Below are 12,620 nucleotides of genomic sequence, written 5' to 3'. Positions count from 1 at the left end.
GGAATGGGATACTCTAAGCAAACAAGAAGCATGATAATTAAAATACAAAATTATTATTGATTATTCATCAATATTTGATTATTGATGAATAATCAAGAATCCAACCCTAAATGCTAATCCTAATGCTCCATCCAACCCTAAACCCTAAACCTAGTGCTATCCTTAACAACTTGTGAGTGTTTAAAGGAAGCAGAATTTCCCTCAAATTTGCTTAGTCCTGAAAGTCATTCAGGTCATAGGAATTGTGGCTATAATTATATTAATACACTAGACTCCACTTTCTTTAAGTAATAAGAAATGTTTTATTCTTAATAGACTATATCACTGTGTTTTTGGCAGGGAAGACCTAGGGATGGATGTGGGCTTTAAGCAAAGCTCTAAAGTTTAAGTAAGGTTTAACTGACTTCATATTTGAGGGAAGAGACTTTCAGACAAAAAGGAGGACTTTTATGAAGACCCAGAAGTGGGAAGAAACTTGCAGTGATCAAATCTCATATGTCAACAGTGGGAAGAAGGCCCTATGAGAATCAGACAGGGCCTTGTGGGCTATATAATGGGCTAGGTTATTATTCTAAGTGCAGTAAAAAGGCAGGTACAGGTTTTTAGCAGGAAAGTAAACTTAATAATCTTGCACTTAAAAAAAAAGAAAAAAACTAACTTTGAGTACTGAAAGGACAAAAGGGAGATAATAAATGCTCAATAAATGGCAGCTTTCCCATGGCACTCAGGCCCTTTTCTCTCTGTGGTCATGGCATATATGTTGCTTCAGTGACTCCAAGATCTCTTTCTCCAGCTCTGTCCTCTTTCTTTCAGTCCTATAACCTCAACTTCAGGAGGCCACCTTTGAACTCTGCCCCCTCTTCCCCTCTCAAGCACAGAGTTTAGTCTCAAAACACCTGGGGTCAAGACCCAGGTCTGTCATTTGCTAGATGTATTTCCTAGAGAGATGGCATCTGATTTGTCTTAGTTTCCCCCCTGGTGGATGGGATGATTCTTTCCATGTATGATTGCTATGAGGCTTCCCCAGTGGCTCAGATGGTAGAGAACCCACCTGCAGTGCAGGAGACCCAGGTTCAATCTCTGGGTAGGAAAGATCTCCAGGAGGAGGAAATGGCTACTCACTCCAATATTCTTGCCTGGAGAATTCCATGGACAGAGGAGCCTGGTGGGCTACAGCCCATGGAGTCACAAAGAGTTGGACACAACTGAGCAACTAACACACACACACACACACACACACACAACTGCTATGAAGAGTCAGTGAAATAAAACGTAGGTCATGGTACTAGCCATATAATAGGAACTAAAATATGACAACACTAAACCCAATCATGCAGACTTTTATCTTTCTTACCTTTTTCCTAAAAATGTTAGTTGCCTCCTGTTAGAATGAGTTCAGCCAGGAATACTTCCAGGATTTGATGGAAGAAATCTTGGAATCTTCTTGAACATTTCCTCTCCTTTTTCTCCCATGACCAATCTGTAACTGAGAACTCACAATCTGTCCTTCCAAATGTCCTCGATTCATCCCTTCCCAAAACCAACAACTTGGTCCTTCTTAGCATATCTCACCTGAACTGTTGCAAGTATCATGAGTTAGTTTTCCTTTCTCCAGTTTCTTCTGTCCCCAGTCTATCCTTAGCATATTTTCAACACCTCATGATTCTGCTTTCAGCAAGTGCTGTGCTGTCACTCAGTCGTGTCTGACTCTTTGCAACCCCATGGACTGTAGCCTGCCAGACTCCTTGTCCATGGGGATTCTCCAGGCAAGAATACTGGAGTGGGTTGCCATGCCCTCCTCCAGGGGATCTTCTAATCCCAGGAATCGAACCCAGGTCTCCCACATTGCCGACAGATTCTTTACCATCTGAGCCACCAGGGAAGCTTTCAGCGTGTCCCACACTAATTGAGAAGCTGCAGTAGCCATGTCAAGTCCAGACTTTTCCCCTAGAATGTTGCCTGGCCCCCACCCCAGTCTTCTTTTCCATGGTCTTCCTCCCCCATACAGCTTCCTCTCGAGTCCTGTCATCTTCATCTCCCTCTCCCTTTCACCGTGAGAATCATACTGTCCAATCCTGCCTTGGTGTCTTGGTACAATCTCTTCCTCACCACGGACTCCCCTCTCCTCTCCATCTGACCCAAAAGGCACACAAAGACTCCCTGATTCTTCCAGATCTCATAAACTTCCTTTCCTTTCAGACCCCTATCAGTAATATTTTGTGTTTTGCCTTTTTTTTTTTTGAATTTTTGACTGCCAGAATACAGACAAAAGATAATTTGCATATTGTATCCCCACCATGTTGCTTAGCATAATCCTTGGCTTATATAGGAAATGCATGATACATTCTCTTCGAGCATTTTCTTTCATTGACAATTGGCTTCTAATTTATTTTCCCAATAGGAAGACTCTCCAAATATCCTTGAGTAAATTTATAAACATATAGCATTCAAAACAAGAGGCACGTCTATATCCTTAACTAGATGACTCTTGAAGGAATGTGAGTAATTTCTTTACCATTGTCAGGACAATGATTGTTTAATGTGCATTTGTATTTTATAGAATTCCCCTGAGCTGGATGAAGAAGGCTACAGCATCAGACCTGAGGAACCCGGCTATATCCTTTCTTTATATTTTAATTTTAATTTCCATTTGCTTTCAGAAAGCAGGATGATAAATTTAGGATTTGCAGAAGTGCCGAAACCCAAGCTTCTCAAGTCCTGTTGTCACTAGTATTAGAGATGAATAAACAGCACAGAGAACAGCCTGATCACTAACAAGCAGGCACTTTGCCTTAATCTATTCATAGGAAAGAGAGAGAGGAGAAAGAGAAAAATTGCGCTGAAAAACAACTGTGCAAATTATGGGTGCTGGGTTGTCTTCTAAAATCTGATATGATAACACTACTTATGGTGGCTGGGAGTTAGCTCTGGCTTGTGCTTTCCCCACAAACCATCTCTGGTCCGAGCAGGTCACACTCTGAAGCACAAAAAGTCATCACAACCTTCGCTGAGTAGCCTTCCTGTCTGCTATGGTGAGAGGAAGTTCCCATGGGCCTGTGAGTGCTGAGTGTACACACATAATGGACTTTGTAACCATTGCTCCTTGAAATTTGCCATCCTTAATCATGTTCCAAGGAAAGGTGGATACATTCTGACTCTTTCCTGCTTTACACTTTGAGTTTTGTTTTGCTTTGATTTTCTGCCACCCAAGTGTGCTTCAGCTGCCTCTGTGCTATCGTTCTTGTCTTATACTCATCATTGCCTCTGAGTAGAAAAGACAGAGTTATGCATCTTTAACTGTGTTCTACCTACCAAAGGAAAGCACTTTTATTCTTCGAGCGAATCAGAAGAGGAAGAAGAATCACACAAGAAGTTTAATATCAAGATTAAGCCATTGCAAGCTAAAGACATTCTTAAGAATGCTGCAACTGTAGATGAACTGAAGGCATCAATAGGCAACATTGCACTTTCCCCATCGCCGGTGGTGAGTGGCTTTTTATTTCAAGCTTTGGTGAGGTTGGACTGACAGCTGTGCTCTGCCCATACATGTTAAGTAGATCAGAAACTCTCTAAGCTGATAGCTGCAATGGTCATGATTTTATGAACCCTGTAAACCTGAAACAGCTCATTCTAGCTATGGAAAATTATGCTTATTTTATATTGCAGTTTTTGTGCTTTTCAAAGTGGGATCACGTTTGTTTTTGACGTTTTCCTGCAAGCATTTTTCAAAGGAGGAAAAAATAACAAACATTATCCAGACTTACTTCTGAAACAATTAAAAACAATATGAAGTTTACATATTTACTAACAACGATTTTTAAAAACACATTTTAATGTCTTATTTTATGATGCAACACATAAAAACTCATGGAAAGAAAACCAAGGAGATTGCTTTCTTTAGGGAAAAATCCTTTTCATTGCCAATGCTTCAAAAAGAAATATTAATCTAATATAATAAACCATAGTCTAAAAAAGATATTAAAACTCACAAGCTTCATTATATTTTATTATCAAATTGTCATAAAGACTCTATTTAGGAACCCCAAATACAGATATGCCTTATTTATATTAATCAAATTGGTATTTTTCTGCAATTTGTACTTCTTTTCCAATTCTCATCTACTAAATTTCTCTAGCTGCATTCTGAGTTCCAACAATTACAGAGTTTTCTCTATAGTGCTTGATAAATGCTGCAATTGTTTTCTAAAAATAACTGTGAAGAGCAGACGAAGGCTCTTGTATTAGGAGCTAATATATTCTTAGCTTCTTGGCATCTTCTTTAGAGAGATGTGATCTCCCAGCAGCATTTCCCATGAATGAGATAGTTAATAAATGCTGGACCATTTTTTCTATGCTTCTGGAATATGTCAACTAACATTTCTATAAGAGTTGTAATCACCCATCCTTTGGGTGCCTGCCTGGGATGGATAAAATCTCTAATGATGCTTTCTTTAGTGCTTATAATGGCTTTTACCACTACTGTTAGAGTCAACTAACATGATTGCTGATAGTAATCAACCACAGCAAATAATATTTCAGATAATTTTTAATCATGTACTCACTTGCCATCTTAAGATGTCTTCTTGAAAAGGGAGTCATGACATGTATTAGTTTCCTTTCCCTTCTGCAATGGAAGGTACAAATTTTAAACTGACATATTGGCCTGTAATATAAGCAGTTTGTAGTAACAAGGACATGTGCACACTTTAAATGTGCACACTTTCACTTTTCAGTTGACATCTTTCAAATCACTTTTTACTTACTAAAATATTTTTATTCTTTGTAAAATTTTATTTAAATGATTGAAACCAATTTATATTTACTTCTGTTTAGGGTGTAATAGACAGTGGGGCATTGGGGAGCTACCTGGATAAGTGTAAGAAGGCAAGTTCATGGAATTCAGTGAACAAATTTACATGAAATAAAACTTATTAGAAAGATTCCAGGCATGTGGTATATATTTTCTGAATGCTAGTTAGAAGAAATCCTTTCCATCAAAGAGAATATCTCTTCATATATGATTCACTTTGTTGTACAGCAGAAACTAATACAACATTGTAAAGCAACTATACTCCAATTAAAAAAATAAAAAAGAATATGTGTACTCAAGTCATCTGGTAGCTATCCCTCCCACTCCATATGTTGCTAAGGGCATAGCAAGGAGAGTGGCTGTCACTCTGAGCTCTTCCCAACACCTGTTTTTAAAGTGAGACATTGATATGATGTGGTTAAGACTGACAAAAATAGAGAAACAGTGCAAAAACTAAATTGAGACACCCAGAGAAAGTCATCCCAGGGTTAGGCAGACCAGTAGCCCCACAAACCAAGAAAGCCTGGGACCCCCCCCACCACTACTGCCCTGGCATTCCCAGCCAGCTCCCTCTAATGTGAGAACCTACCTCTGTCATCACTATGGTTCCCAAATATCCGTGATTTTTGACAGTTAGTGTAAGAAAATGAGCTGTGATTGTTACTTTAGGGAAAGATCCGCATGTTTCTAGATAAACATAACTATAAAGAGAGAGTAGAACTGAAAAGATATTCGTGCCTTTAGAATCCTTGTCCTCGTCTAGATTACCCATAACATAGGGATATTTCACAAAGGACATAAATAGAACTTTATCTCCAGAACCGGATAAATGGAAATAACCTTCTGAAATCCAGTTAGTGCCAGGATAAAAATAAGCAATGTTTTGTACAACTTTAGATGTTTCCAGCCACGCAATCAAATGTTCATACATCTACACTTAATTCAGGTACAAAAAGAGAAATAGGACCTATACCAATTAAGAATATATCAGAATATTTCTTTTAGGTGTTGGTTCTAATGCCACAAAAGCATCAGTTGTTACACTAATAGAGTTAAAGAAAATGGTAGGATTCACAACAATGGCTGATGTTGAATTTCTGATTTCTATTTCTTTTGAAGAATTTTAAGACAAGGTTGTGTTTCACTTCTTCTTTTCATCTACCTGTAAATATGTAGTAATGAATTGTAACCCATTTGATATCTCTTATCATGAATTTATTTTCACTTTATTTGGATAGGTTTACTATATATACTTCATTGTCAAATGACTTGATAAATGAATAAAATGAATGATGTATGAATGAATCATATATATCTATTTGTATATACAATATAAACAAACCTATATGAAAATTACTCCTCCCTAAAAAAGAAAGCTTCAGCAACATAAAAAATCAGAGTTTTAGCTGCTAGCAAAAATCCTACTATATTGACAAATAAACATAGTTCCAGTCCAGATCTTACCTTGGCCCTTGATTTTTATATAGAACTCAAGTTTTAATATGGACCAGGACAAGGCAGAGCACAAAAAGATGCAACTCACAATCAAAAGATGCTAATTTCTATTCTTCTTATGTTGTGATCTCCTAATAAGATACCATGAAAGCGTTAGTCACTCAGTCGTGCCCAACTTGTTGTGACCTCATGAACTGTAGCCCACCAGGCTTCTCTGTCCATGGAATTCTCCAGACAAGAATACTGGAGTAGGTTGCCATTCCCTTCTCAAGAGATCAAACCCGGACCTCCTGCCTTGCAGGCAGATTCTTTGCCATCTGAGCTACCAGGGAAGCCCTAAGATATTATACTAATAGGTTAAAGAAGGAAAATCACCCAGGTGAATTAGGGATTCAATTAGTTTTGAATTAGTTGTTGAATTAGGGATATGTATGAGTTGGAATATTGGTAGATCCGCTTCACCAGAAACCAAAATATTAATAGTCATGGCTTAAACAGAATAGATGCTTTATTTCTATTCCACATTGAAGTCAAAGCAGGATGGACTGTAGCCCACCAGGCTCCTTTGACCATGGAATTCTCCGGGCAAGAATACTGGAGTGGGTTGCCATTTGCTCCTCCAGGGAATCTTCCCAACCCAAGGATTAAATCCGTATCTCTTGCCATGTCCTGCCCTGGCAGGTGAATTCTTTACCACTGACACCTGGGAAGCCCAGATACACATACACCCAGCTAAAATCCCAGGCTCTGTTATTAGAAGACAAAGGAGTGAATGGATACTGGTAGACATGGACAGTTTCTGTGTCGCTATATCTTAAATAATCTCAGAGTAATGGGAAGTGGGATTTTTCCATCTATTTTAAGTTATTCCCCAAACTTATTGAAATGAGGAAATTTCCTTTTAAAGATTTCTAATCACTGATTTCTAAATACCACTGATGTTATCCTACATACTAGCCAGCAGCAGAACTAAAAAATACCAATTTCAGTTAAATATCAATTTATGTGATTGATACAGATTCCTCCAACAGTAATAGTGCTCCCTCTATCTTACAGAATTCACTGCTTTTTGAGAGACTGCCTCATCATTGAGAGAAATGTGCTAAACCCAAATTAAACCCAAATGCTGTCTCTGTATAACTTTGGTTCATGTTATAGTTGTGCTTTTTGGAGGACTGGACAGAGTTCAATCCAAAGGGATTGGACTGTCCAAAAGGACAGAGTCCCTCCTTTTCTCAACAGGTTTTCCATGAAGCATATTATCTCTAATTCCAAGTTTAGTGTGAAAGATACTGGGCTCAGTATTGAGGGGTAGGGTGGGCATAGGGTGGAGGTAAACTGTTTTGCGTGTCCAACAACAGCCTCAGCTAATCATCTGAGGAAGTCTTGAGCTAGAATGACCCTTCACAGTTGTTCTAAATTGGGCTGAGATGAATAATCATTTTACTGCTACATCAATCAGTGCTCCAATATGGGCTGGCTAAGAAGGGGCATGACCTTGGCCAAGGTGGCTCTCTGCAACTGGGTCAGACCCTGAAGTGTTGACAGATGAAGGCTGTCTGCCAATGGCACTCTTAACAGCTGTGTAAAACACCCTTCTGAAGACAAATCTACATGGCACATTTTGGCACCTAGGGTTACCACCTTCTCTTCCAAGTGTTTTGTGGTCATTTGTTTAAATAATTTCTTATAGAATCTTAAGAGGTAGGCATATAATAATTGAAAAAGCCAGTGTCCAGACAGCAGGCCCAGGTCTGCCATGTTCTACCTGTGTAAACTTAGATGAGCTCCATAATTGTTCTGAGATTATATTTCCTTTTCTGTAAAGGAAGGATAAAAAAAAAAAAAAAAGCAGAGACACTACTTTGCCAAAAAGATCCATTTAGTCAAAGCTATGGATTTTCCAGTGGTCATGTATGGATGTGAGAGTTAAACTATAAAGAAAACTGAGTGCCAAAGAATTGATTCTTTCGAACTGTGGTGTTGGAGAAGACTCTTGAGAGTCTCTTGGACTGCAAGGAGATGCAACCAGTCCATCCTAAAGGAAATCAGTCCTGGGTGTTCATTGGAAGGACTGATGCTGAAGCTGAGACTCCAATACTTTGGCCACCTGATGCAAAGAACTGACTCATTGAAGGCAGGAGGAGAAGGGGACGACAGAGGATGAGATGGTTGGATGGCATCACTGATTCGATGGACGTGAGTTTGAGCAAGCTCTAGGAGTTGGTGATGGACAGGGAAGCCTGGCACGCTGCAGTCCATGGGATCGTAAAGATTCAGACACAACTGAGCAACTGAACTGAACTGAAGGATAATAATAGTCCTTATGGAGTTTTTCTGCAGATTATTGTTTGTCTCCGCAGGATCAAATCGTCTTTGATTTTTTGTCCCCTGTGCTTAGCACAGTACATGGCACATACTGGGCACACAGACTTGATAAATGAGTGAATGGAGAAAGCACATAGAATATCCTAGTAACAGTTCCTGATGCAAAAGCAGTACTTTGCAGTTGTTTGTCTCTTTATTACTAGGGTATTATTCAGGGTTCTCCAGAGAAATAGAACTAACAGCATATATGTGTATATGTGATGGTGGCTTAGTCGCTAAGTCATGTCTGACTCTTGTGACCCATGGGCTGTATCCTGCCAGGCTCCTCTGTCCATGGGATTCTCCAGGCAAGAATACTGAAATGAGTTGCCATTTCCTTCTCCAGTGTATGTGATAGATAGATGTATATATGTGATATAGAGAGAGATAATAGATGGTAGACCTGTTGTAACAAATTGGCTTCACATGATTATGGAGGGAAGTCCCACAATATACTGTCCACAAGCTGGAGGCCCAGGAAAGCTGGTGGTATAATTCATTTCAGTCTAAGGCCTGAGAACCAGAGAGCTAACGGTGTAAATTCCAGTCTGAGGGTGCAAGATGAGAAGAGATGTCCCAGCACAAATGATGAGACAGAAAAACAGGGTGAATTCCTTTCCCCTTTTTTCTCTTTAGACCCTCAACAGATTAGATGATGCTGACCCACATAAGTGAGGGTTATGTACTTTTCTGAGTCCACCAGTTCAAATGCTACCCAAAAGCTAATCTTATCTGGAAACACCCTCATTGCACACCCAGAAATAATGTCTAACCTGGATACCTGATAGCCAGCCAAGTTGACATAATATTAACCATCACACTATTATGTATATATGTATGTATGCATTTATTTATTTATATATATTTTATATACATATTTTAAGATAACTTTAGCTCCTTTATTGAGAGTCATGGGATTATGATGTATCTGTATCTCAAGGCTTGAATTCATTTGAAGAGGTTTGGACAATCTCTTGCCTGTCTTAAACTTTAATTTTGAACCAAATCTGATTGACCTTTTAGAGGAATTGTAAATCCATTTTTTCCATACTGGACATGTGTGATTGATATTTCTTTAAGCACAAATAGAGACTTTGTACTTACCCCTGAAGGACCTAGCATACAGTGCTAGTTTATCTTGCAGAAAGATACTGGAATCTGATAGACTGAACTCAACCTCTTGCAAACTTAAGCAAGTCTCTTAAACCTATTTGAGTATCAGTTTCCTCATAACTAAAATGAGAATAATGAACACCTACGTCACACAGTGGTTGTTGGGATGTCCCTCTCTTTATGTTAATAAAATGTAAAGATTTTTCTTTTAAAGGAGAATATGGAAACCGGTGTAGGATAAATCACTCTGCTCTCTGCTTCCCTTGGTACCACACTCTTTACATTTAGGGTAGAAACCGACCTCTATTATATCTTTCACAAAGGATTTTGTTCTTAAAAGTAAAAGATTTCTCAAACGGGAAAACAAAAACAACAAAAATAAATCTTAACATGCAATGGAATACCATTAATTCCCTTTAAGATAACTTGAGGGAAATGCAAATAGACAGTTATTTCAATGATGTCACAATTACTCAGACAACTGGGCTCTACCGCTTCGCTGGGGTTGCTTTGCACAAATTACAAAACCTGAGCCATGGTTTCTTCATTAGTGAGTGAAGATAACTCCTGTACCAACTTCACAGGGCTGTTGTAAGGGTGGAATGAGTTAATACAGTAAACACCATATTGTAGGATCAGATAGTACATTGAGGGATCATTCTATTGTTGTTAGAATTGTTTGCAGTGTCTGGGGCACATTTTTAAGAATATCATTAAATGGTGATGAATCAGGAAACCCAAAGAGCCAAAAGTCATGTAAAGCCAAGATCAGCAATTACTCTGAGTATCAAACTAGGAAAATGCGTTAATAAAATAACTTTTGTGCTGCCTGTAGATTGATTTTGAAGCCATTCCAGAAGCATTCCTAAATTGTTTTATCATTCCTAATTTTGTTTTAACAAAATCCCTTGAGTAAGTATGGTGCTTCTTCAGGAAACCCTATTGAAAGCTAGCATTCCCAATGGGATCTATATTGTGCACCCCCACCAAATTTATTTCACCCAGAAATGACATCATTTTCCATCCCTCTTCAAATCAGTTCACTAAATATTTGAGGCCAGCACTGAGAGCTAACATCAGAAATATTGGACAGATTTTTGTTCAACATTCATGTTAACTACAAGCTTATCTTAAAAGAGAGGGAATATATGTATACATATTGCTGATTCACTTTGTTGCACAGCAGAAACTAACCCAACATTGTAAAGCAATTATACTCCAATAACATTTTAAATAATGTATAGTTGATATGGCAGGTGGCCCACAGAGGCTGAACTTCCCCCTTGTGGTCCAAATGCCTGCCTCTCTTCACTCAGTCCTGATTAAATATACGGTCTTGTGTAGCCAACTTCTCCTCTGGCCTCCATTTCACAGTCTCTTGGCTTCCTTACCCCTCACAGGATCTCAGAGGTAGACATATCCATTTCTTCCAAAACCCATAGAATTTTCATCACGTGCTTCAGTGATGTGTTCTGTTCACAAAGTACCTTGATCCTGTAGCTCCTATAGCATTCATGGAATTGAGAAAACAGACACTACATTTTACTTCTTGGTAAAATATCATCTTTTCCTTTTGTTATGAGCTGCTGTTAATTCCATTATTTTTGTTCTTTGGTGAGTCAAGGATCACAGCTGACTTACCTTGAGAGTTGTCTTTAACTATAAACTCTCAGTTCTGTACTGAATACAAATTTTTCCTCCGAAATAAGTCAGAACTAAGTTTGCATTCAATTTAATTCAGATGACCATTATATCTACTACTGTGGGTAAGAGGGTCTAAGATGAAATGGAGTAGACCTCATAGTCAACAAAAGAGTCCAAAATGCAGTACTTGAGTGCAATCTCAAAAACAGCAGAATGATCTCGGCTTCTTTCCAAGGCAAACCATTCAGTTTCACAATAATTCAAAGTCAATACCCCAACCACTAATGCCCAAAAAGCTAAAATTGCATGGTTCTATGAAGACCTTCAAGACCTTCTAGACTAACACCAAAAAAAGATGTCCTTTTCATCATAGGGGATTGGAATGCGAAAGTAGAAAGTCAAAACATACCTGGAGAAACAGGCAAGTTTGGCCTTGGAACACAAAATGAATCAAAGCAAAGGCTAACAGAGTTTTGCCAAGAGAACGCATGGGTCATAACAAACATCCTCTTCCAGCAACACAAGAGTTGATTCTACATGTGGGCATCTCCAGATAGTCAATACCAAAATCAGACTGATTATATTCTTTGCAGCAAAAGATGGAGAAGCTCTATACAGTCAGAAAAAACAAGACTGGGAGCTGACTGGCTCAGATCATGAACTCTTTATTGCAAAATTCAGACTTAAAATGAATAGAATAGGGAAAACCACTAGGCCAGTAAGGTATGACCTAAATCAAATCCCTTACATTTATATAGTGAAAGTGACAAATAGGTTCAAGGGATTATCTGATAGATAGAGTGCCTGAGGAACTGTGGACGGAGGTTCATAACATTGTACAGGATGTGGTAACCAGAACCATCCCCCAGAAAAAGAAATGCAAGAAGGCAAAGTGGTTGTTTGAGGAGGCCTTATAAATGGCTGAGAAAAGAAGAGAAGCAAAAGCCAAAGGAAAAAGGGAAAGATATACCCAACTGAATGCAGAGTTCCAAAGGACAGCAAGGAGAGATAAGAAAGCCTTCTTCAGTGATCAATGCAAAGAAATAGAAGAAAACAATAGAATGGAAGAGACTAGAGATCTCTTCAAGAAAATTGGAGATAACAAGGGAACATTTCATGCAAAGATGGGTACAATTAAAGACAGAAACAGCAAGGACCTAACAGAAGCAGAAGAGATTAAGACGAGGTGGCAAGAATACACAGAAGAACTATATGGGAAAGGTCCTAATGA

The 12,620-nt window shown here is 38.6% G+C and overlaps 1 protein-coding gene across 5 annotated transcripts in view; it reads left to right on the top strand.

Annotated features, from left to right (window-relative positions):
* SGIP1 (SH3GL interacting endocytic adaptor 1) overlaps positions 1-12,620 on the top strand; it is a 237,433-nt gene that overhangs the window by 111,139 nt on the left and 113,674 nt on the right. For all 5 annotated transcript variants that reach the window (XM_070367880.1, XM_070367882.1, XM_070367881.1 and 2 more), the window contains 2 exons: positions 2,561-2,615; positions 3,309-3,484. In XM_070367880.1, the coding sequence (XP_070223981.1) occupies positions 2,561-2,615; positions 3,309-3,484 (231 nt within the window). The remainder of the gene's footprint in view (positions 1-2,560; positions 2,616-3,308; positions 3,485-12,620) is intronic.

Source organism: Bos mutus, chromosome 3, assembly GCF_027580195.1.
Source record: "Bos mutus isolate GX-2022 chromosome 3, NWIPB_WYAK_1.1, whole genome shotgun sequence".
NCBI lineage: Eukaryota > Metazoa > Chordata > Mammalia > Artiodactyla > Bovidae > Bos > Bos mutus.
The sequence above is the reverse complement of the archived record's forward strand: the minus strand, read 5'-3'. Positions and strand labels throughout refer to the sequence as shown.